General features: G+C 45.5%; 2 protein-coding genes across 2 annotated transcripts in view; one reads left to right on the top strand and one right to left on the bottom strand.

Moving 5' to 3' along the window:
• Nucleotides 1-400: 400 nt before the first annotated feature.
• LOC307244950 (sodium-dependent neutral amino acid transporter B(0)AT1-like) lies at nucleotides 401-4,813 on the bottom strand (the record flags this gene model as incomplete). The annotated part of the gene is made up of 12 exons (XM_080020357.1): nucleotides 401-589; nucleotides 665-827; nucleotides 914-1,073; nucleotides 1,171-1,375; nucleotides 1,492-1,654; nucleotides 1,731-1,859; nucleotides 2,054-2,166; nucleotides 2,259-2,369; nucleotides 2,477-2,658; nucleotides 2,754-2,891; nucleotides 3,009-3,149; nucleotides 4,615-4,813. The coding sequence occupies 12 exons, from the start codon at nucleotides 4,811-4,813 to the stop codon at nucleotides 401-403; spliced, it is 1,893 nt and encodes a 630-aa protein (XP_079876483.1).
• A 1,837-nt stretch (nucleotides 4,814-6,650) lies between these two features.
• fhod3a (formin homology 2 domain containing 3a) overlaps nucleotides 6,651-26,700 on the top strand; it is a 64,398-nt gene continuing 44,348 nt past the window's right edge. The window contains 4 exon segments of the mRNA XM_080000123.1: nucleotides 6,651-6,833; nucleotides 7,131-7,487; nucleotides 13,416-13,525; nucleotides 20,690-20,757. Coding sequence (XP_079856249.1) covers nucleotides 7,323-7,487; nucleotides 13,416-13,525; nucleotides 20,690-20,757 — 343 coding nt within the window. The 5' untranslated portion in view covers nucleotides 6,651-6,833; nucleotides 7,131-7,322.

Here is a 26,700-nt window from a genome sequence, read left to right as displayed (position 1 = left end):
ATTGTTATCTTTTCAATGTTGTAAAAGCTCACTGTGTTTGGACTTGTGCTGTATTGAACAATTAAATGTTCCGTTTAACACATTTTAGAGATAAGAGATAAGATCTCTCTACCTCCATAATATGGATAATATATCACAACAATGAACAGATCCATTCTGAAGGTTGACTGGCAAGGAAAAGATAACCACGACCATGATTGGGGGATTATAACTATAATTTATCTGCAAAGCAACACAATAAAACCCGTAACAGGTCTATAGAATCCAGGTGCGATAAAACAAAAGGGAAATATACAAACGATCATACGGTAATAAACACAAGCTTTCATCATCAGTTGTTGAGCCTTCAAGCCATGGTTATTAAATAATTTACTTGTTTAAATGAGAAATCTCTGAACTTTCATTGTGGCTGCAATGCAGAGATTGTATTGCACTTGTTATCCGGGGTGCTTTTTCTGCAACAGCATCTCTTGAGCAGTCTGTATAACGCCGTTCCTGGAACCATGAGGCTTGGAACCCCAGCCAGGAGGAGGATGATCACGTAGACCCAGCTGGGATAGAGCAGCACCTCCAACTTGGGGAAATCATCCTATGGACACCCAAAATGTACAGATTTTCGTTTGTTTTTAACATTGAGTCAACAGCTATTTATTGCTTCCCATACCGAGCTGGGATCCCAGGCGATGTATGTCGGACTGGCACTGACTTTGGTGATAAAGTAGAAAATAAAGATGACGAGGACAACCAAGGGGCTGACCACCCTCCAGGTGACCTGCCAGAAGATGTTGGGCTTGTGTCCGATCATAAACTCAATGTCCTCGTTGAACCTGTAAAAAGTAAATAGTATAATTGAACCTCATGAATCACCTCATACTCCTATGTTATGTTAAACTTCCTTGAAAGCAGGGTCTACCTGTCTATTCCATATAGGTAGGCTACTGCCATCATCTCACAGAAGGCAATCACCAGCAGGGGAATGGAGCCAGCAAAGCTGTCAAACAACGCCAACCAGTAGCTGCCAGACCGCAAGGCAAAGATTTGTGCAATCAAGACGGATGTCAGGCATACGATTCCTGAAAATGCCCAAACGTTTTGTTATTTTCAAAGCTTCCCCATCAAAAGCCTTCCTGTTACTCAGTGGACGATTACTTTAACCGGTGTGGCAATTACCCGTGAGGACCTCTTTGGTCCACGTCTTGGGGACGATCTTCATGTCCTGCAAGGGGACCACCACTCCTTCTACGCTGCCAAACATGGTGGAGAGCCCCAGGCAGAAGAGCATGATGAAGAAGAGGACGGACCAGAGAGGGGAGAAGGGCATCTTGGTGATGGCCTCCGTGAAGACGATGAAGGCCAGGCCCGTTCCCTCCACGCCCTGGAGAAAGACCGTTTTATGAGCAGCACGAAGACCAAACACATTTCACAGAGATAGCAAAAGGGATTCGTGTTGACCACAATCAAATGTGTTCCTTAGAAGATTTGGGACCCTACATCGCTGAGGAAAGTCTGTAGGTTGCAGGTGTTGAGGTCCAGTCCCCGTATGATCTCCGACCCGGAGGCAGTGCTGTTCAGTATCTCCAAAGTTGTGTCGTAGCTTCCTTGTGTGATATTTCCTTCGGGGAGCTCAAAGGCGTTCAGTAGTGCAATTATGTTTCTGGAAGTGGAAATGAAGGGAGGCAGGCTCACAAAAAAATCTCACATTTCTATAGTTTGAGATTGTGAGCACATACTCATTGATGCAGTCGGTAAATCGCTCTGTGGCCCTGAAGCCGATGATGGAGTAGATAACAGTGGCAGCGAAGATAGAAGTACAGCCATTGATAACAGAGATGATAACAGCGTCCTGTTCGCAGTTGTTGCTGGAAGGAAAAAAGAGATAACGAAAATATAAACTATTCTCCAAGTCAAAGTTTTTAAGTCATAAAACACTAAAATTCTATGTATTTCTCCAAAGCGGACACTGGGAGGGAAAATATGACAGACACCACATGCCATATATTCCTCAAAGTCAGCAACAAAAACATCATGCAGCTGCCTCATAGTTTCAACTTACTGCACAGAGTTGTAGCTGGAGAAGGAGATGAGACCTCCGAATCCCAAAGAGAAAGAGTAGAAGACTTGGGCACCTGCATCCAACCACGTGGATGGATTCATCAACTCATCCAGCTAAAATCATTTAAAAAAATGATCAACAGAGTTGAATTGTTTTTACGCCAATAACCAGGAAAGATAAATGAAGTTAGTTATGGTTTACGCACGTCAGGTGTGAAGAGGAACTTGATTCCCTCCAAAGAGCCTTTGAGGGTCAAGCCTCTGATGAGGAAGATGGTGAGGACCACGTACGGTAGCGTGGAGGTGATGTAGACAGCCTTGATTTAAAAAAAAAAAAAGGAAAGGAAACTATTGTTTTATCTTTCTGCTATAATAGGTGATCATTTAAAAGTGTTCTTTGAAACATATTTGCAGCTTTTCCTACTTTGCCAGTGGACTCAATGCCTCTAATGCAGCAAATGTACAACACGGTCCAGGCGGCGAGGAGACAAAGCACTATCCACCACTGCAGACCCCCAGACTCCTCGATGGCCGTTGAAGTGTTCAGCGTCTCTCTGTACCAGAAGTAGTCCACTGCAGAGCTGTGTTTGCATTCCGAGACTGGAGCTACATTGGGTGAAAGCAGAGTGACATTTAGACCAGATCGGAGAAGGTTATAATGGAATGTCCATTGAGAGGCTTGAGAAGACGCACAGGCCCACCTGTAAGGTTGTCATTGGGCGGACACTGGCTCCACGGCAGGGGGCTCTGGAAGGAGTTGAAGAAGTACCACATCACCCAGGCAATGATTGTGTTGTAGTACATGCCCACTAGGAAAGACACCAGCATGGAGGAAATCCCTGTGGGCCGCACATACTGTCGATGAACACATTGGCCTTTATCTGGGTCCTTTTGTACATCTCACACCCCCGACTCCTTCATTGACAACCGAGCCCTTCTCGGATTTTACCACTCACCGACGCCAGCCAGGTAAGGGTTGATGGCGGTCCAGACACCAACACTGCCTTTCCTGAGACGCTGACCAATGGCAAACTCCAGGTGCAACAGCGGGATGCCCTCCAGGACCAGAAGGATAAGGAATGGGATCATAAACGCTCCTGGGGAACGCACCACGGAGAATAACCATGAGAGAAGACTGATCACTAGCATGATTCGGTCCCTTTTCACAGCAGCTTGTGTGTCATCTCACAACCTGACAAAAGTATTAAGATACAGACACTCCCTTTCCCACAGTGGTATGAAGCATGTTTGTGACACCGTGTAGACTCAGTCAGAAGAGAATACAGTTTACAGTTCTTATAGCAGTGAGTTGTTCTTATTAAAGAACATAGCAAGGAAAGCCATTAAGACCTTACAGTCGAATACTTTCCCATTGGTATCGGTGACTCTGTAACGATAGCCTCTGTTCAATATCGTTTTTGAGGTTTGTCCCATTTCTCCCAACCGATCTTTGTCTGGTTGAATGCTGTCTACATCTTATCGCCCATGATTAAAGGTAATCTGGAGATCATTTATTATCTCCCTTATCACGTACGATGGTGCAGGTGAGATCAGCACTGAGGCGAAAGTTCACTGGGCTCTAGAATTCCTTTGAGGTAGCACTAATTTGTTTTATTCTCTCGTCTTACCTATTTCTAGCTTTTCTGTTGTTCCCACTTTCTTTCATGAATCATGCTTGTATACAGTCGTGTCACTGATTTAATGATTGCGATGGCAGTTTAATTCTAAATCGATCTAGCGACGAGCAGGATTGCAGCCATCGATGGGCCGCCGCCCAGGGCAACGCCCGTCACAGATAAATGGAAGAAGTTCAGGGGTCATGTCACACCGCTGTTGTAAATCATATTGAAATATTAACAATGCTGAACCAGACAACAACCACCTGTGTGTCACAATAACAGAATAAGCAAACCTCCTTTGGTTTCCGTACACTAATCAGTACCATTATTGCTTTGATTCATTATTTATTCCATTTTAGCGTTTATTTTTATTACGTCGTAGTCTTGAGTTCTGAGTCTTGTTTCAAACTTGAATAATAATGCTATTACAAAAATCATCAATTTATAAAGCGAGACGCCTTGTTCTTTTTAGGAGGCTTACAATTTTTATCACTTATTTTTAGTCATGGATTAGCCAGACAGCGTAAACCTTGTGTATATCATTTTCCTCCATCAGTCGGCGGTTCCATCCTACGTACAGGCAATTTTAGTGGGATGCAGCCATACGCATGTACGTTAATATTTAACCTGGCTCACTCTTTAAGTGCACATATTAACTTCTAAATGGCCCATTATGGTTTTATATTGGAACATAATTGCAAACCCCCCCGCCCCCCATCCACCAACACACACACACACACACACACACACTCTCACACACACACACAACGTGTGACAAATCTACACAACATATAAAAAATTATACCAAAAAATGCATTGAATGCTGTGCCAGTGGATGCACTTTTTGCGACTTGGTGGTCTTTGACTTACTAACTACCCTTCTTACTCACTAACTAGCTTTTTTTACCAATTGACAGACGAGTTAACATCCAGAGCAGCCTACCTCCGCCGTGGCTCTGACAGAGGTAAGGGAACCTCCAGACGTTGCCCAGTCCCACGCAGAAGCCCACGCAGGTGAGCAGGTATTGGGCTTTGTTGTCCCATTTGGGTCGGTCCCCAGCCTCCTCCTTCTCCATCTTCTCCAGCTCCTGAAGGGAGGGGATCCGCTCGTCCAGACCCGGGTTAGGAAGCACCAGCCGCATGCTGACTTCAGATTCTTATCAGACCGATGGTTTTTTGTCTGTGAAGCCGATTTAAATTCAGGCGATATAGGTTTTTTGTACGACTGCAGAGGAGTCAGGAGTCCTAGTCGGATGACGCAGATGTAATGTATGTGACTGCCCTTGTCATGACTCCACCTTTTCGTATGTATCACTGAGGTCCTGTGATCTGGGAGATGGGAATAGGCTGGCGCTTAACATGTCTGCCAATAATTGATAGTGTTTGGATCCGCCAACGACACTCGATTTAAACAACTCAAGTGGGCACACGTTCACAGGGATGGGTATAATTTAAACGAAATGGATTTGATATCAAAATTGTAATTTTTCTGTCAATTTCGTTTTTTTTTTCATTTAAGATGAATGCCATTTCTTGGAAATGCCAGACTAAAACTTACTCTGAATACCAACTTGTAATGCAGGGAATTTTTGTACAGTATATAAACTACTACACTCGAATAATTCTCAAATACTAACATTTTGGTGGAACTAGTATTCAGCGCAGAGTTCAGGACGGAATGGAGCTTGTGATAAAAAACTATCCCGAACTGATAGGTATGCATATTATCGCCCAATAAGTAAAACAATATCCTCTAGTAATTTATTTATGATATGAAATAGTGCTGATTTTATTACAACATATTATTATATTGGCTTAAAGACCAATGGGTTGAAAACTGTTGGGATGAGACTTTTTTTGAAAGGTAGAAGATAGGTGATGAAATGAGTGCTAGTAGCCCCACAATAAAATGCACACTCAGAAACACAGCACAAATCTCCAGGCCTTAAATGTAACTTATTCCAGAATTCTTAGGAAAAAAATAACCTGCACATGGACATGGACAATGCACATCCACTTTGATAACAATGATAACAATAAAGGAGGTTACGTCCAATCTATCGCCCAGTTTTTTTTTACCTGCATCCTCCCTTTATCTCTTCTTATCTAAACCCTCCCAGTAAAGTATATGTAACCAATCCAGTGGTTGATTTTTAGATATCATATCAATCTGCCATCTAAATGCAGGTGGTAAAATTGGAAGTTCATGGTATTTAAAAGGACTTAGAGGGGTAAGAATGTGAGACGGTGAACTTTGTGTCTGTGGGTAATAGGTGTTGTGTTTGGCCTTGTTCAATATCCATAGGGTCCTTGTCTGTGTTACAAGCACATAAACAGTCTGTTTTTTATGAATCAAATGCTGTCCCAAGATCATGCATGAGCCTCAAATCTAACGCTGCACAGCTTTCGAGACATAACTAAACAAGTCAGTTCATTTGTTTGCATTCAAGCTCCTCGACCTTGTAAACGTTTCCCACTGTTGATTGGGGTTTTTCAATTGAGCCAGAGCCAAGCATTCTAAGGGGGCCCGGCCCGTAATGCTGATAATAAATGCCTATAATTGTCCGCCCTGTGGTTTAACCCCCAAGCTACATCTCAGCAAATCTTTCAGCAAAAATCGACGACACGGTCCACATTTTCGTGTTTCTCTTCGCTCTGCTTCTTCTTTCGCTGACCACACGGGGTCGGTGTTGCCGAAGATTCAAGACCCCCACTTGTCTCTGAATCCCGTCGTTGCGCTGCCGCCCAGTAAAACCGCAGGGCGGGGTGGAGAGGGGAGGGAGGGAGGGAGGGAGGGAGGGAGAGAGAGAGAGAGGAGAGAGAGAGAGAGAGAGAGAGAGAGAGAGAGAGAGAGGAGAGAGAGAGAGAGAGAGAGAGAGAGAGAGAGAGAGAGAGAGAGAGAGAGAGAGAGAGAGAGAGAGAGAGAGAGAGAGAGAGAGAGAGAGAGAGAGAGAGAGAGAGAGAGAGGGAGAGGGGAGGGAGAGGGATGGATCTGCCCTCTGTCAGACAGCAGACCGGCTGTCCCGAGCTGTCCCGATCCCCTCGACCCGCTCTCCGAGCCGCCGAGCCCGGGCCGCGCGTCCTTTTCAGCCCCAGCGGCTGGGAATAAAGAATATTGACGTCGGGACTTCCTGGGGGATCATCGGCGGAGGAGACACCGGGGTAAGTAAAGCTTTATTTACAAACAAACACGCTGTCACCAAGTGCTTCACAAACAGACAGGTGGCAAAAGAAAAAGTCTCCACATAAAAAAAAAAAACACTTAATTGAAATGTCTTTAAATGGAATACAATTTAAAAAAAAGTCGAAAAATGCGGAGGAAAAACCAAAGACATGAATGATGGAATGTGTGTATGGATCTTATATTTCACCGGTTAAAAACAAACAAACAAACAGGTCAAGTAGCAAACAGACAAACGAAGCAGCGTCTCACTTGGCAACCCGGTGCTTTTGTTGTAGTTACGGTCAGTCCGGGGACCACGGCGCGGAAGGAAGGAACGCCGCGCGGTAGTGGGAGAGCGCAGCGGCAGAAGGAGTAAGTACCACGCGGCAGAGGAGCGGCAGAAGGAACACCGTGCGGACGGGCTCAGTTCTCGGAACCCCCCCGCCCCCCCCCCCCCCAGCGGCGGAGCCCCCGTGCATGGACGCACCATGGCCACGCTCGTCTGCCGGGTTCAATTCTTAGACGACACCGATCCGTTCAACAGCACCAACTTCCCGGAGCCCACCCGACCCCCACTGTACACCTTCCGGGAGGACATCCCCCTCATCAACCAGATCGCAGGGGTCCACAGGCTGCTCAGGGCTCCGCACAAGGTAAGGGGACACCGTGGCAGTGTTATTATTATCATCATTATAATAACATGGTGGGAGGAGATTCTCCTATAAATACTGTAGAACATTCATTTTCATGGGAGCCCCAGGAGACAAATGTAATTCAATAATTACAATATCATAAACGAATATCATTCAATGAATTGACCAAACCAATAAAGTGGAAGTGGCAGGACCAGCCCGGCTGCTTGAGGTGTATTATTGTGACACTGGGAACTTGCTGCTCATGTCCAGCGACAGGTGGTCACCACCACCGCCACCACCGAGGCCTCTGCAGATTATCTCACGGCGTTTCTCCATGAATTTCGGTCTAAATGCACCAATAAACGTTACAGATTCAGTTGCATATGTTTTTTTTTATATATATAAATTTAAGGCAGGAAGTGAGCAGTGGTTGTCCAACGTGTTCAACAACAACAGAGTGGTTTCCCAGACCAGCAGCCCTTTCACAGACCTTCTCTGAAAGCCGCAAAACAAATGAAAAATGGCCCTGGGCTCAGGGAGCTCATGATTACAGCCTATACATGCACGGGCAGATGGCACTGCCCCTGATGGTGTTTAGTAAGTTGGTTCACATTAGAGTACAAGAGCGGCCCAATACTTTAGTAAGATGTGGCTTTAGAGAATTTACATTAAAATGAAAATGTAGAGGATGAAGAATGGATCCTGTGAAAAACTGTCGACCCTGGCCAAGGGTCGATGTTGGGTCTCAAGCCCTACAACTGTCTATTTTTGTATCCCTGTCTTTTTGTCTGGCCTTTTCCTCTCTCCACCACCTCTAGAAATGCTCTTTTCCTCTGACTCTGTTATTACGCCGCGACGACCGAGGCCCTCTGAGACCTCCGGTTGGCTCGCTGGGCTGGATGTTAAAAGTATAGGTCACTTGTCCCAGGATTCCTGTGGCTGTGGCCTGGATCTCTCTGACACTTTGTTCTCCTCACATTGGCTTCGGCGGTTTTCCTGGCCTCCTCCGCCAGGTTTCTCCTCCTCCTCCTCCTCCTCCTCCTCCTCCTCCTCCTCCAGCTCCTCCTCCTCCTCCACCACCTATCTGCACATGTACCAATTCTCACACACACACACACACACACACACACACACACACACACACACACACACACACACACACACACACACACACACACACACACACACACACACACACACACACACACACACACACACACACAGGAAACCTGAGCCTACTTTGTGCAGGTGAATCTGACAGTCATCTGGCTCGTGGTGACCGGTGAACATTCCCGTGGAACTCAGCATCACTTCCTGCTGTCTCTCGAACCGATACGAACTTGAAACGCTTTCTAATCCATGGGGGGGGGGCATGCCTAGAACTGCCAATGCCAGTCAGGGTCCCATTGGCCCTCATCCCCGCATGTCGGTTGTTTTCAGCATCTCTGACCTAAAAATCCCAACTATCCCGACATCATTGGAAGAGAATGCCTTTCGATTGACTTTGGAAGACGTGTTTTCATGTGCTGTTGGCTTCAACGGGAGTTACCGCCTCACAGGCACAAATCCCAACAGATGAATGGAAAAGGTCTGAGGGCGACTGACGGGACTGAACGGGACGCCAGGCCATTGCAGGGTCGCACACATTGGACAATCTATGGACAGTTTAGAGTCTCTGACTGGACCGCCCTGCTTGTCTTGTCTTTGGTGGTCGGAGGAGACCAGAGCACCAACGCAACCACGGAAGAACTGCTACACCCAGACAGGACCAGGGATGAGATTTGGACCCAGTCGCTGGAGCTTTGAATGAAGCCATATCGTATTGGTAGAAAATAGCTTGGAGTTTTGTACCCAGTCCTAGGGGTTAACTGATGGAGATGCTGTTCCTTGATTCTAGCCAAGGAGAATTGGCCGTCACGTCCAGCTCAGCGCAGGAGATTTGTGCTTCACCGCCAGCGAAGCAGTTTTTGTGGAGACGATGAGTCCCCATCTCTCTCCCATACAACTGTTATTCCTTTACCAAAGAGTTTCCATCAGGGCCACAGAGACATTTCACTGCCTCCGTACAACACACCCCTCGTCGTTCTTCAAAACCCACCGCCTCGGTTACGTAAAGGTCTCGTTAAACGATCGACCCGCCGAGAAACGCCGACGGGCTTTGTGTTGTTTTAAGTGGAAGTAATTATTCCCTTACCTCCCTTTCCTCTTCTGAGAGAACTTGATTAAATAAGTGTCAAGTCAAGAGAAACAGCCGCTAAGTCTTTCCCTTGCCCCCGAGTGGAGTTTTCATTGGGGATGGTTTTTTTCGCGGGTCCCTTTCCTGGAGCCACCTCACCTCGCCTCTCTCTCTCTCTCTCTCTCTCTCTCTCTCTCTCTCTCTCTCTCTCTCTCTCTCTCTCTCTCTCTCTCTCTCTCGCGCGTGCTCTTGCTCTCTGGCGTCTGTCCAGCAAAAGTAGTGTGTGTTCTGTTTTGTTATTACTCCTATTGCCCTGACAAACCGTGTTTGGAAAGTGAGAAGCCACCCTGTAGTATTGTTGCCCTTTGAAGATATAGTCTTACAGCCGGTGGGGGGGGGGGGGGGGGCTTGTAGATCTGTCTGACTAACGTGGAGATAAACAAATGAAAAGGTGGCAGAGGTGGGGAGTTGTAGTCGGAGCAGGAGTTGGAACGGGGTTCACTTTTGGAACATCTGTGAAGCAGTTCTGGGTTTATTTTTTTTTTAAAGAGCGGAGAAAAGCCTCGGCCTGCGCTTTTTAGGCACGACGTAATCAACAGCTGACATGGAGCGTGATGGCGCAATGATGTGGGGCATTGGGTTGGCCTCGCATGGGTCAAATTTGCTGAACAATGGCGACGGATTAGACGTGAGAGGTGCTTTGTCTACCCCGTCTTTAAGAACCAGGGCACTGGGACAGGGTACGATTAACCCCCCCACCCCACACCTCCCCAGCGTGCACGATTCCAGTTAGCAGCTCATTAGTCTGAGGCCAACCAAGGCTCCGAGTGGCTCATTGGAAGTAGCTGCAAGTGGCAGCAAGTCAGCGTTCTAAGGCTCCAACTGGTGCTTATTTCTGTAATTGATTCATCTTTTGATTCATTTTGTGTGTTTTGACAGCAAACTACAGGCAAACTCACAGGCATGAGGCAAACAGACATCTTGGAACTAATGAATATGCTTACTGAGCAGTCCAAAACACTTTTTTATATATATATATATATATATATATATATAAATATAAATTGTTATCGCGTGTAACATCGAGGCGGTCTACCCTTAGACTAGTTTTTGTCATCCCTCCGTGCCCCCTGGTGCTCCCTTCGTCCCGCAGCCGCCACCTTCCTCCTCGTTTCCTGGCCACGTGCCGACTCAGAGCAGGGCAAATATAGCCCCGGTTAAATTTAGGCTCTGAGCCCGTCCGTCAGTCCTTCTTGTTGTTCCTAAAGGGGAAGAGAGAGAGAGAGAGAGAGAGAGAGAGAGAGAGAGGGGGAGGGAGGAAGGGAGGGAGATGGAAAAAGAGTGTGTATCTGCTGCGTGTGTGTGTTTGTGTGTGTAGGTCTTGGGGTTTGAGGTTCTCTGCTGGTCACAGAAGTGTCGTCATGCAGCTGCACTGGACTAGTGATGGGCGGCGGGGTGTGTGCGTGTGTGTGTGTGGGTGTGGGTAGGAGTGTGTGTGTGTGTGTGTGTGTGTGTGTGTGTGTGGCGGGGGGGGGGGTGTCGTTGCCAGATTTAGTCAGACACGGAGCGAGGTGCGAAACGCTAACGTACAGAACCCTGACTCCGTTCTCATGCTCCGTTTCGGATAGTGGGCCGGGAGTACCAGCGGTCAAAAGAACACGGTGACGTTGTCCTGGGTTACCGGATATTGTTTATAAGCTGCTGCCCTCCGTCCGGCCAGCTCCTTCCCCTCGCAGCTGTTTCCAAACCCGTGATCCATTACGAAACGCATTCAAATACGTACAACCTCTTGAATCTTGAATCTTGAATGAATGGCTCTGCACCTGCTCTCCGAATCAAACAGCCCCTCATATCCCCTTGCTCGCCTTAGAGCAGGGGTCGGGAACCTTTTTGGCTGGAAGAGCCATTAAAGCCAAATATTTCAAAATGTATTTCCTTGTGAGCCATATAATATTTAATAAAATTGAATGCAACTTAATGCATGTATTTCTTAAGTAAGGCATACATTTTTAACGTATAACACATCTCTGAGTACTTAAAAAAGCGCTATATATAATAAATGTCTCTTTATTCTTCTTAATAATATTGTTGTTATACTGTAGCTAAGCTCAGCTGGTCTTCAGGTTCAAGTTCAGGTTCAAGTTCATGAGATTATTTGTCACATACGTACATGTTGACGTTTTTTTCCATTTCTGTCCACTTGTGTTCACTTGCCAGCTCTGCTCGCGCAAGTCTTTCCAGCTCTCCATTCAGTGACTTGAACTTACGTACCCACATGTCCTGAAGCCTTCAGCTCAGCAACTTCCAGCTCAAAGTCTCTGATGCAGACCCCGGGGATGCATGTCAGGTCGGCTTTGTCCACTGCACACTTGTGTGGATGAGTGATGAATTTAAAAAGAATGGAACGCTCACGAAATTCTCTAAAACGAGCCTTGAATGACTACAGGAGACTTTCTGTGGTCCGCAGCCGGTGCTTCACCACGCCCCTTTGTGCGGCACATTTATATTTTGAATTTTATTTTCAAAATTGTAATTTCTCTTACCTGTTTTCCTTTAAAATGACACAGAATAATTATTTATTACTTGTTAATTGCGATGAAAAATTTTAGCCCAAAAGTGTCTGCGAGCCATATACCGTCATCGAAAGGGCCATAATTGGCTCGCGAGCCATAGGTTCCCTGCCTTAGAGGGTCAATTCTGACGTGCGCAGTTAGCTGGCGTTATTCCCCGGTTGGATGAAGATGTAGTTGTTTTATGTCTGCCGATGTAAACCAATGAACCTGCGGGAGAGGGAACAATCCTTTCTACGACCTGCCTTCCAGCCTGTGCTACCGCTCGATTTCTCCACCTTTCATCTCAGTTATCACGGGCAGGTTTTGCACCCTTTCACTGCCGCGCGGCGTTCACAAACGGTCACAAATTACAATGTCTAATTTTTCACGGCTGGCTACGAAACTTAAGCCAAATGTACTACTACTCTCTCTCTCTCTCTCTCTCTCTCTCTCTCTCTCTGTCTCTCTCCATCCTTCCCCCTGGGTTGCGTTGCCAGTTAATTCTGTCTAATAGCTTTGTATTACCGAATACAGAACTGTGCCACAGATGGCTCCGTGCACCGGGGCCACTACTGCGGCGTGCACTCCCTTGTTCTAAAGCCGCACTGTAAACCCTCATTGTTTTTACCGACACACAATTATTTTAAAGAAGGGTGTGAAGCACATTTTGATGGAGCATAAAAAAAAACCCAACCAAAACATCGGATCAGGAGACTGGCGCTATTTCGGCCGTGCTGAAATTGTGTGTCACACCTTGTCTATGGATAGTATTTAATTTGGGACTTGGGTCGCTTGTTTGGAAGTAACAGCATTTTAGAGTAGTCTTCATAAGTAGATACCATTGAATTCAAATGAAGTCACTTCAAAGAAGTACAGTTTTGATTCAGTTCAATTAAGTTCGGTTTGATTCGATTCTACCCGATCCTTTTTTCATTCAATTTCATTTTGTTCAATTCATTTCGCTCTGATTGAACTCAGCTCAGTTGAACTCTCTCCTTTTCAACTGAATTGAATAGAACCGAGTTGAGCTAAACTGGAGTCCGACTCAACTCAGCTTGACTCAATTACATCGCATTGAATTTAACTACATTCAGTTTCCTTCAGTTACTTTCCGCTTGCCTCCATCCCATTATTGTGTGAATGACTCAGTGTGCATGGATGTAAATATGGATGTGTGGCAGTGGAAGGACTGACTCGGCCCCTTCTTCCTCTCTGCAGCTCGATGACTGTGCGCTGCAGCTGTCCCACAATGGCACCTATCTGGACCTCGAGGCCTCGCTGGCCGAGCAGCGGGACGAGCTGGAGGGATTCCAGCAGGATGAGACAGGGTGAGGCCCATTCGCACTCCGCACAACCACGCACACCCACTCAGTCTCGGTCTCCATGTCCGATAATTACTATATCGCCTGATCGTACGATTTTGCGGACATGACTGCGATCATTTTTCTGACCTCCATAATTCCCCGTTGTGTTTACATGCATGTTTGTTTACATAACAATGTCGGCAACATTTTAGCCAACATGATGCCAGAATAAGCAGCAGGGTTTTCCCTTCCATTATAAGAAGCGTTTTTTTTCGCCGACAGTAAGCGTTTTTTTCACAGCGCCGGCGAGCGACACCGCTGCTCCAAGTACCGACGTGACGAAACCTAAACAGTACCTAAGTGACAGAAGAATCCTCTGAAATCTCGATCTCTTCCTTATCTTTAGGAGTTTTCACAGTGACCACGATCATAGGCCCTGGCTGAGTATTTACTCCTATAGATGCTGCGTTCAAGTCATGTGGGAATTTACAATCTAAACGACTTGCTGCTTTCTGCGGTTCGTAACATCAATCAGTTTTTTTTCATATCCATAACTACTACTTATATTTGAAGTTATTGAAATATTTGGCAATGGTATGTTTCATCGTAAATGTATTTCAAAATCCACAAATAAATAATGTATTACTTGCGTTGTGTAAACCATTTTACAAATGAATGTAACTGAGCCAAATGAACAGAACAAAAAAAACAAAATGGTGCTGAGACACATTTTGCGGTAATTTCTGGTCGCGCTGCTTCTGTCTGCTCTCTGTGTCGGAGTTTCACCGTGGGCGGGGCTCAGGCAGCTCCTCCACACACACACACACACACACACACACACACACACACACACACACATACAAACACACACACACACACACACACACACACACACACACATTCAAACACACACACACACACACACTCACACACATACACACACACTCACTCACACACATACACACACACACACACACACACACACACACACACACACATGCACCCCAACACAACCAGGTGAAGACGACGTGTTACTCGGGAGTCCATTTTATTTATTGTTTGGTTGTGTGTTTTTGTTTTAGTATTTATTTTTTTATTTCATGTTTTATTTATTTCGGATATTTTAATATTTTTTCACATTACAATTTCTGAATATTCTTAAGAATTAAAAGGTCATTACTATTAGAAAGGGTGTACTTGCATAATTATGCTATTATATTATCATTATATCAGTGGAATTTTTTTTTTTTTAACATAACAATAATATAAATTGTCGCAATTATTTCTGGGACAATATATCGTCTGACAAAAGTAGTTATTGTGACAGGCTTACATGTCTGTCTCTTCTCTGGTCTGTATGTCCATCTGAGTTTCGTTCATCTGACAAAAGGGGGAAGGTCCCTTTGCCTGTCGCTCTTCCTTTCTCACGCACATCCCGTCCCCACATTTTTCTGACTTTCATCATTCTTCTAAAAATGGGAAGAATCGCTGCGCCGCTGGATTTGGATTTTCTTGGAAAGGAAAAGTCTCACGGAAAGTATGAAGCTTTTTGGAAAGCGGGGAGAGATACAGCATGTCCCCCCGGCTTTGTGCAGTGGTGAGAGCTGGGGTGAGCTGTGTTTCAGCCCCCCCCCCCCTTTTTTTTTTACTGCCTTTCTTTCTTTGACTTTCATGTCTCTCTGTCGTTCTTCCTCTCTCTCCTCTCCTGACCTCTGTGACAGCGTGTCGGATTACACAAACCTGTCAGTCTGAAAGCTGGAAATACTGCATGTCTCTGATCTGGGTGTTACCATGCAGAAGGCCTTTGTTGAACACGGAGCACAAAGTGCCGCCTTGTGCGGCGCTGACAAAGGTTCAAATTGCTGTTTCCAACAAGCTATTGATACACATTCTAGCAACAATGTCACCCAAAGGTATCAATTTGGAGAAGTTGTAGTGCATTATTTTAATTTTGGTGTGTAGTGTTACAATGGGGTTAAGTAATCCGTCCTCTCATGTTTTTGGAGAGAATGAGTGCACTTGTGAGTGCAGCTACCTGTATGTATTTCTTAGATTGCGATTACATTTATTGTCATTGTCTATTTTGACTACTTTTAACTTAATGCGTTCCATCGCTTCTGTTCTGGAAAACATGGATGCCCACAGTAGATTTATTTTTAACTCTATAAGCTACAAATGTATGTAAACATAACATAAAAAAGTATATTTAATATAAGGTCAGAGTAGTTTAGATCAATCTTTGTTCACTCTTAACATTGTGCGGCACCATGTTGCCGTGACGTCAGGTCTGTTATGGGTTGCAAACTTGGACTCAAGCGACCTGGCCCCGAGTTTCCGACTTAAATGGCCCCTTTGCACTTTCGCATGTAGGAGGTCTGAGTTGTCGAGTTACGACTTCAATGAAACGCAGCAGAAGCCTTGGACGATCAGCTTCAGCTGCCTCTAATTAAACAAGACAATATATTAGTCTGTCAGTCTTTAAGAGGCCATCGAAGATTTGTACCAATTCAGTTTTTCGAAGGCTCTCAAAAGGGCCGCGCCTTTGTTGGTTGATGTGTTTTAGCTGCAGCGTGTCTGAGTGTCTGTGGGCATCAGCATGGGTGTGGCTGTGTCGCCTTGGCTGGGTGATCTGTTTGAGCCCAGGTAGAAAACGCCCTGACAGGTGATGGCACCGCAGGCGAGGTTTCGGGGGGGGATTCTTCGCGCACATTTGATTGATTGTGCCCGAGTCTTGAGTCTGGTGAGTCACCCCAATGCAAACAGAGGTCTGTCTTCAGATTTTTTCGTATTCTACAAACAAAGGATAGATCTTGGCAAGCCGGTTGTATTCGACTGGCCAGTTTGTCTGCTGTTCCATCAAGATGGCCTTCGTATAGAGGTCAAGCTAAACATAGGAAAATTAATCACAGGTTGGCTGGGCAAGGACTCTGGCCCAGCTAGAAGAAGGAAGAAGCATAATAAACAACAAGAAAAAACTCAAACCCGTGCGGGGTTTCCCCCAGGAAATAAGTAAGGCTGATCTGGGCACAACACACAATTATTAAGCATGACTACAGTTTACAATTATTATAAAAGTGTAGCAACCCAAAAACTCCCAACCTAACCTAACCCCAACCCAACCCAACCTAACCCATTGTCTTCTCCATGAACTAACCCTAACCAAACCTAACTAAACCTACCCCAACTCAACCTAACCCCAACTCAATCCAACCCCATGTATTCTCCATTACCTAACACCAACCAAACCTAACCAAACCTACCCTAACCACAACCTAACCCTAGGTCTTCTCCATGACCTAACCCTAACCCAAAACCTGCAGTTTTATAAAGATGTAGTACCTTATTTTCATACAAACAAACAAACAAAAAAAAAAAAAAATAAATAAATAAATAGATACATAAATAAATAAATAAATCTACAAAGTAATGTGTTACTGTAATCGCAGAAATGTAACTAAATTCTAAATTCAGTAATGACATCTGTGGTGTGGGGATGGTGTGGTTTGAGCGGCTACACCTGTCCTGGTTCTAGGTAATTGGGGCCCAGGATCAGAGTGGCTGCATACCTGTTGCTCGTTTGTTGGTAACAGGTAAGACCCCCATCCCCAAACACACTCAGGAGAGGAGCCCCTGTTATGAGACATCTCCATCTGCTCCTGGGCTTATTCCAACTAGCCCTCTCTCTACAATGAACTGGTGTGTCTACAATCCTGTTGTCTGTGTTTCTGTGTGCTGGCGGTCCCTGAAAACCCAACTTGGGTGGTGGGTGGTAGGCGAAAATGCCACACTGGCGCCTGAACAGGGACTCCCTGGCACAGAGGGGCAGTCCGAAGAAGCCAGCGGGTCACCGGGCGGCCCCAGCACCAACCTTCTTCCGACTGACAGCAGCAGCACCCAGGGGGTCTGACGGAGGGAGAGGGGGGAGAAGCAGTCGCAGCCACCACCACAAGTAACCGCCTGCAGCTACAGTAGCTCCTCCGGCCCAGCAGCCACTGCATGGACCATCCATCAGTCAGGCCACCCTTCCAAGCAGCCCCCGCAACAGCCAGAACTGGCCACGCCTTCACCAGCCAGCACAGCAGCCCGAGGCCCCAGCTCCGGTGTTTTATTATTTAAGGTATAGGAACCCTGTGTCAGAGTCTGTTCTTTGCAGGTATAGAAACCCTGTTTCAGAGTCTGTGTTTTAGGCTGCTTGGTGGGGTAGTTTCGGCCAGGTATTCCCTCTGGCCTCAGTTTGGTGTCGGGGGTATGTGGTGTGGGGATGGTGTGCTTTGAGCAGCCACACCTGACCTGGGTCTTGGTTATTAGGGATCCAGGATCAGGTGCTCCTTGTGCTCGTTGGTTGGTCTAATGAGCAACAGGTAAAACCCCCATCCCCACACACACTCAGGACAGGAGCCCCTGTCATGAGATATCTCCATCTGGCTTATTCCCACTAGCCCTCTCTCTACAATAACCTGGGTTGTCTACAACCCCGTTGTCTGCGTCTCTGAGCTCAACCCGTTGTCTGAGGTCCCTGAAAATGCAACTTAGGTGGCCGTTGGTAGGCGAAACTGCCACTAATCAAACAATTACACCGGTCAGCCACAACATTAAAACTTCTGACAAGTGAAGTGAATGACATTGATCATCTCATTACAATGACCCTGCCCAGGATTGGGATAAATTAGGTAGCAAGTGAACAGTCAGTTCTTCATGTGGATTTGTTGGAAGCAGTGTCTTTGACAAGGGCCAAATTGTGATGGCTAGACGACAGGGTCACAGCATCTCCAAATTGGCAGGTCTTGTGGGGTGTTCCTGGTATGCAGTGGTCAGTACCTACCAAAAGTGGTCCAAGGAAGGACAACTGGTGAACCAGTGACAGGGTCATGGGTGACCTGGGCTCATTGATGCGCGTGGGGAGAGAAGCCTAGCCCTTCTGGTGCGACCCCACAGAAGAACAACTGGAGCACAAATTTCTGAAAAGGTTATTGCTGGCTATGATAGAAAACACACACAGCGCATTGCAGCTTGCTACATATGGGGCTGCGTAGCCGCAGACTGGTCAGAGTGTCCATGCTGACCCCTGTCCACCGCTGAAATCGCCTACAATGGGCATGTGAGCGTCAGAACTGGACCATGGAGCAATGGAAGAAGATGGCCTGGTCTGATGAATCATCTTTTCTTCTACATCATGTGGATGGCCGAGGTTAGGGTCCGATCTGATCGAGCATCTGTGGGATGTGCTGGAACGACAAACCCGATCCGTGGGGGCCCCACCTCGCAACTTACAGGACTTAAAGGATCTGCTGCTAACATCTTGGTGCCAGATACCACAGGACACCTTCAGAGATCTTGTGGAGTCCATCCCTCGATGGGTCAGGTCTGTTTAAGCGGCATGAGGGGTAGCTACACAATATTAGTGGTTATTAGTGGTGTTAATGTTGTGGCTGATTGGAGTATGTCTTAACTCGTAACTTGCATTTCTATATCTGCATCCCACAAGTTGCTCATTCTTGACACTGCTGCTCCGTCTCTGCTGCAGTGCAACTGCAACCTACCCAGGTTGGGGTCTTTATTTTAGTAACGACCCCAACACTGTGTGTATGTATATATACAGTATACTTCATTATTTTGTGTTGGTCGATAGAAGTCCATTTTGGACCTTGCTAAACAACAGCAGGAATTCAAGAATATTGGGAAATGTAAACATCCCTACATGAATACTTTGAAAATTCGAGGAAAGGGGGTGCCTTTGTGAAGGCTTAGCTGGTGTCACTGCAACGGTTCGGGAGGCAGTGCTGCTTGTGCGGTAACCTGTTCCCCTAACATCCCCAGCTGATTTAGACTGGATTGGCCTTTTGCCTCTAATATTTTCCAACTGGAAAAAACTTGCAATGGCTTTCTGTTTAATTTGATTTTCCCCCAACATTGCGACTAGTTAAACTGCCACGATGCGAACCCACAATCAATCGCTGTCATCTGCTGAATTTGACATATCCTGGTATCTGATCATTTTTAATGACATAGGTCTGAACAATTTTCTTGCACATAACATTTTCACTCAAAGGTTGCTGTTTATTTTGTTTCTAGGGATTTACTTGTAAAAGTGTATTCTAACCCTAACACTAGACAGCTGGGGAAATCCTGCTGTCCACTGAAGGGTTTCACTTGCGGTGTTTATACAGGGTGCAACATAATTAAACTAATTTCCCTCCATATCTCAACCTGTACCTCACCCCAACTCCTGATCCGAACTCCTAATGGGTTTGCCATTTCTGGCTCTCACGGCCAGTCTGTCAACCTGAGCAGCATGAGATTATCATTTGAGGGCTGGAGTAAAAAATAAAAAGGGAATGTGTGTGTAAAAATATACAGTATATACATAATGGGTTATCCCCACTGTATGTTACACATGGCCAGCTGGTTGGGATGCTGTCAACATGTGAGCGATGGAGCCATAGGGAAGGGAGAAAAAGGTACAGGGGTACTGTAAACCTCTTTTTTTTAATACATGGCTCTGTGGAATACTCGATTCTGATTAGTTCATAGCGGTAATCAGCAGTCAGTTACTTCTGAATAATGACCGCTGTCTGTTGTCACAGTCAACGACTTCTCCCCCTGGTTTACCTGGTTCCATACTAGTTATAAAATAATTTTAAAGGATGTCTCATTGTATTATGTTATTTAGTAAGTAGCTATCTAATGAGCAGGATAATGTGCAGCCAGCCAGGCAGTATCACAAAATAACCCCTCTACTTTGCATCTGGGTCCTGACCACCCTTTCGTGGGTTATTTTGCAATAGAGACTGGCTGGCTGCACATTATCCCTTACTTAATACATTAACATTCATGCAGCAGATTATCAGACTGATTGGTTTACTTACACATACAAAAACAGGGGAAATCCGTTTTATATTGACTTTGTAGTGCCGCATTTGTTCATTCCAACCTAAACAAATGAGTAGAAATGCCAATATACAATAAACTTAAATAAATAAACAGTAACAGTAAACCTATACATAAAAAATAAAAATTGTACACGTGTGTACTGTGTGTACTAGGGTGGAAACCATGGTTATAACTTCATGTATCCAGTATTACAGAAGATGAGTATTTTACTGTTTCGTTCTCTCTCTCTCTCTCTCTCTCTCTCTCTCTCTCTCTCTCTCTCTCTCTCTCTGTCTCTCTCTCTCTCCCTCTCTCCAGGGCCAGAGGGAAGAAGCACAGCGTTGTCTTGCGCACGCAGCTGACCGTCCGCGTGCACGCCTGCATCGGTGAGTGCCGTGTGACATGTTTATATATGCATTTAACATGCGTGTGCATCCCCACACACATACACACTCACACAGACCGCAGGATGCATTCTGTAAGTTTGCATGGCTGTCAAGGGGATTTTCCAGGTTTGACAGATGTGCTTTGAACCCGACCTCCCACTCCGAAGCAGCACCCCGGAGAGTGCAGAGGAGAGCTAACTGCTTTAACTGGTGTGTGGGCAGGAGGAAGGGAGGAATTGAAACAGGAATAATTAAAACACTTGGAAAACACGAAGACCATTTATACTTTTTACAACTTCCTGTATGGCCTTTTAATAATTTTTTATACAGTTATTTCTCTACAATTCATGTTTTGTTCTGTTCCTAATACCCCAACCTCTCCTCTTTCTTCCTCCCTTCCTCCATGCACGGTCTGTTCTCTTGTGCCAGTGATAGTAGTGCTAATTCTGGAAGCCAGAATCTGAGCCTCCCATTGGCTCAGACTCAGAGGGGGGTTGGGGTGTGGGTGAGAGGTCATTAGTGGGTGGGGCTTAGGGTGTTAGAGTGCGCTCATGTTATCTGTTTATTATCTGTCTGTCGGTCTGTCTGTCGGTCTGTCTGTCGGTCTATCTATCTATCTGTCTATCTACCTATCTATCTATCTATCTATCTATCTATCTATCTATCTATCTATCTATCTATCTGTCTATCTATCTATCTATCTATCTACCTATCTACCTATCTATCTATCTATCTATCTATCTATCTATCTATCTATCTATCTATCTGTCTAAATGTCTAAATGTCTATCTGTCACTCTCTGCATTTGTTTTGATTTGGACCTTCTAGTTTTCAGATTTATCGCTCTTATCACTTTATAGGGGTGAGAGAAGCGGCCCTCTGTAGCTGAAGCTCAGTAAAGTCCAGAGGTACGGTGGCCCTGAGAGCTCTTAAGAAAACACATGTAAACAGACAAAACACAAGCAAATTACTTTTTTTTTTTTACACTTTTACATTACATTTAGCAGACGTATTTTTATCCAAAGTGACTTACAATTATTCAAACACCGACGGACGCAGCCATCAGGAGCAATGAGGGGTTAAGTGTCTTGCTCAAGGACACTACAGCATGCTAGCAGGAGGAGCCTGGGATCCAACCAGCAACCTTTAGATTACCAGACGACCAGCTCTACCTCCTGAGCTACCATCCCCATTTGCCCCAAATTACAGAAAACATAACTGTGTTAACAGAAAACACAAACACCTTAGCAGGAAACATAACTGAATTAACAGAAAACAAAACCGCATTAACAGAAAACACAAATTCATTAACAGAAAACACAAATGCATTGATAGAAAACAAATCTGCATTAACAGAAAACACAAATGCATTAACAGAAAACACAACCGCATTAACAGAAAACACAAATTCATTAACAGAAAACACAAATGCATTGATAGAAAACAAATCTGCATTAACAGAAAACACAAAGGCATTAACAGAAAACATTACTGCATTAACAGAAACACAAAGGCATTAACATAAAACATAACCGCATTAACAGTAAACACAAACGCATTAACAGAAAACATAACTGCATTAACAGAAAACACAACCGCATTAACAGAAAATTGCATTAACAGAAAACACAAATGCATTCACATAAAACATAACTGCATTAACAGAAAAGACATCCGCATTAACAGAAAACACAAAGGCATTAACAGAAAACACAAACGCATTAACAGAACACACAACTGCAAAACCACATTACGAAGTGAGCCACACAAATACGGAAGTGAGCGACACCAGATACACTGATTTATCTGCAATAGATTATATTAAACAACATAATTTTGTGTCTGTAATTATATTTAAGAATTTATACAAGTAATAACCTGGAGCCGCAACTATCACCAGACCAACCTCGCCATGCAAGACGTGTCCAAATCCCCCATCTGCTTCCTTCATGCAATTAATAAATAGAAAGAACAACTTTTATATCATTCCACAGTTTTTACTTCAGCCATTTAAGTGCCATATTCCAGAGAAAACGGCTTCTACCGGCTCTGTGATAGTGTGGTGAAGTTTGGGTGAAAAGGGGGATTTACTCACTTGTGTGTGTATCCCTGTGAAGGAATCATCGATTCAGTGAATCAGTCACTGAATCACTGATTCATTCGCAGGATTACACTCACTGCCAACGTGATTCAGAATCATGTTTGCTCGCAACTGACTGAGAGCTCAACTGAACTGACTGAACGGATCGAGTGATTCAGTTCAGTTCGTTCATACAAAAGATTCGCAAACTTCACCACACTATCACACTATCAAACCGTTTTCTCTGCCGAATCGCACTTTAATGGCTTACATAAAAAATGTGGATTGATATAAAAGTTGTTCTTTCTATTTATTAATTGCATGGCGAAAGCAGATGGAGGATTTGGACACGGTGGTCTCGTGTGGCAAAGTCGTTCTGGTGATAGGTGCGGCTCCAGGTTATTACTTGTATAAATTCTTATGTATAATTAAAGACACTAAATAATGTATTTTAATATATTTCATTGCAGGAAAGTCAGGGTATCCGGTGTGGCTGCGGTTGTGTTTTCTGTTAATGCAGTTATGTTTTTCGTAATTTGCTCGAGTTTTGTCTATTTGCATGTGTTTTCTTAAGTTGCAGTGCGGTGAGCTCTCAGGGCCACCGTACAGAGGAGGTTTGGAAACAGATGAGCTCTGCTCTTAAGTGGATGAGAGGAAATGGCCACCTGCCACATATTCACCCCCCCTGAACACACACACACACACACGCACGCACGCACGCACGCACACACACTCACACACATGCACACATGCATATGAGCACTGTACATCTCTGCATCCATCAACACCACCACGTGCATGCGCGTACACACTCACAGGCCTTAAGGGTTTCGAAATGCTTGTAGCGGCCAGTGGTGTAAGCTTAATCCCATACTCACACTCAGATGCACGCTCACACGCACACACACAGGTTTGAACACACAAAACATGCAAAACCGCATGCACTGCCTGTGGCAGGATCTTCCCATAGCTCGCTAAGGCCAAGGCTGTCTTTCAGCGTTTTTCAAACCCAACGGCTGAAACGTTTGGGGCTGGCTGATCCGGGGGCTCGAGGTCGGTGTCGATGGTTGTAATTCCCCCAGAAGCATAATCAGATTGACGGAGAGACTCAGCTTGAGCTATCGACGAGGAAGATCTGGTCTATGGGGTTAGGGTTCGGGTTTCATTCTTATTTTTTTTTCTAATTGGGGCACATTCAGACATTCAGCCCCTGGCCGCTCATCATCTAACCGTTTAATGACTCGCTAATCTTTTCCGAGGTCCTGACCTTGAAATGGGCTGGGCTAGTGGTCAGCGTGACCACCCCCAACCCCCAACCCCATCCCCCACCCCCAACTCCTCCCTAAGCGGCAAAAGTCTGTCGCAATTAAGGATTTACGGGCACCAGATTGCTTGTAGAATCAAGGATCCGTGGACCTCGGTCTGGATGCCAAAGTATGTCTCAGCTCCGGCCTTTAAAATTTTGCATGGGACACATAATGTGACATTCTCCCAATTCACGTTCATACAGACCTGTGCACATGACTGTTAAATAGTTTAACTTTAGTTGAAAACGAGGCACAGATCACTTCCTTATAAATTTCCTTAATCCCCTGCTGATTGAGGTCATTTTGCAGCGGAATCATTGAAACTGCTGTTTTAAGTCGCATCTGCTGGAAGGGTCATCAAGCAAGGAGATCACAGGTTTTCATCAAAACCACACAAGTTCTAGGGCTCAAACCGTTGAAAATCTGATGTGTTCATTGATTTTTTTTTCTCTCGAGGCCCGACAAGCTTAAAAAAAAAAGAGGATAAAAAAAAAAAAAAAGATTTTCAGCATCAGCGAATGCCAGACTGGCATAGCGAATGGTGGAAATTATTATAATTACATGCTTGTCTGCCAGTTTGGGATTAAGGCTGCTCTGCCATGAGGCATGTGTGATTTTGTGTGTGTGTGTGTGTGTGTGTGTGTGTGTGTGTGCGTGTGCGTGTGCGTGTGTGCGTGCGTGTGTGTGTGTGTGTGTGTGTCTGTGTCTGTGTGTATTATTGGCCATGTTTGTGTTAATGAGTTAAAGGACGGCAGCGTTTCAGGAGCCCAGTCTGCTGGAGCCAGAAGTTCTCGCTGTAGAACCTTTCATGGGACTTTTTAATGATCTTGGCACAGAGCACCTGACGCCACTGAGAGATTGGGGTCAGTCTCACAGAAATTACTTTATTTTATTTTCGCACCTGATTGGCAAGATTTCATTTCCCCACCTGGGTTGATGGATGTCTTCCATACTTTGCCTTCATTCGTCCACTTGTTTTGGGGTAAGGGTGGCTTTGCAGGTGATGGGTAATTTCCCATATTTCACGTCTGGACTGTAGCCTGCTCAGATTTGCCAGTCATACACCCCTGGTCGCTGGTTTCTGGCAAGGTTTTGCTTGGGGGGGGGGGGGTTGGGGTTGGGTTTGGTGAACTGGAGGTGTTTATCTTTGGAACGCGTTGACAGCGCAGAAACATGTGAGGAGGCAGAGCCTCGCGCTGCACCCCAGCGACAGGAAGGGGTGGAAAAGGATGAAACGTTGAGAAAGGTGAGATGACGCAGAGCAGAAGCAGAGCAGGGAGAGGCTTGACCGACTGAAGAAATGAAGGGAGTTAGGACGGATACGGGAGGATTCCCTCTTCTCGTACTACATCAGTCGCCAACTCTGCTGGAGGAGACATGTCTTCCATAGATTCGAAGCCCTAAATAGGGGTCATATCGCACCTAAATGAATGCCAAAGACATCTAATAACTGCACTCAGCTTCAACTTCCAGTTGGCCAACACTGGCATATGTTGAACTTTTCTGCCACTCAAAATCTTCTGTTGGAGCCCCCTCCCCGTCTCATCTTCAGAACGGGAAATTGGGATTGGCAGTCTCATAATTAGACGCTGTGGAAGCCTGATGTGGACTCAAGGGACCATGTGACGGTTAGAGCTCGCTGCTGAGCAGGTTAAAAATAAGTAGAGTCGACGAGAGTGCAGGACAGTAGCGGAGCTCCCATGCGTTTGGATCGGCTCCAAGCACCTCGGCTCTGGAATTCCGATACCTTGTTTTTTTTCATAATTATATAATTTGGCTTGTAGTCTGTGGGATTTTCAGCGCCACGAATATCATTCTGTTAATAACCCCCGCCCCCCGCTGTAGTGCAGAAAGGCAAGGGGTCAAGGATGAAGGGGGGTTGATTCACTTGTCATGTTGTACTGTGTACCTGTTGCACAACAAATTAGCGGGACGTCGGTCGATTGACTGATTGTCCACGCCCCCTTTTCCTGATTGGTCGGTTGACTTGAGGTCCACGCCCCCTTTTCCTGATTTTAATCTTGCGTCTCCCCTCTCTCTTGCTTCCATCCCATGCCAGGCCGTCCCTCCTTTCCTCCCTCTGCCGGGGAATTAATGATTTCTCACGTTCTCCACCCCTCCTTCCATCCATTTTCCTTTTGATTTGAGTTGCTTTCCTTCTCCTTGGACTTGTTTTGCGCACCGTCTTAACAGTTCCTAATCCCTAAAAAGGACAGAAGAGTACACCAGTACACAATCACTGCTTTGATCATCCCGAGAGTAATGCAGCCCGAAAGTCAGGCGACCTCGGCTCACCCGGTCTTATGCGTCAGGTGCCCATGTTCCCCTCGGGGCCACGGGGAGTGCGGTGGGTGCATGCTCTTGAAGCATGGCTCTTAAAGGGATGGAACCACAGCCGGTTCCATCCCTTTAAGAGTAACGCTTAGAAAAGCGAGAGAAAGAGAACCCCCCCGACAGCTGCTTGTGACAAAAGGATTTGGTGTGTCTATATGTGTTCATGTTGAACTCACAGTAGGAGATAAAGCTGCGGTAATGGTGTGGTGTGACAGGAAGATA

The sequence above is a fragment of the Zeus faber genome (genome assembly GCF_960531495.2).
Source record: "Zeus faber genome assembly, chromosome: 1".
Taxonomy (NCBI): Eukaryota; Metazoa; Chordata; class Actinopteri; order Zeiformes; family Zeidae; genus Zeus; species Zeus faber.
The sequence above is the reverse complement of the archived record's forward strand: the minus strand, read 5'-3'. Positions and strand labels throughout refer to the sequence as shown.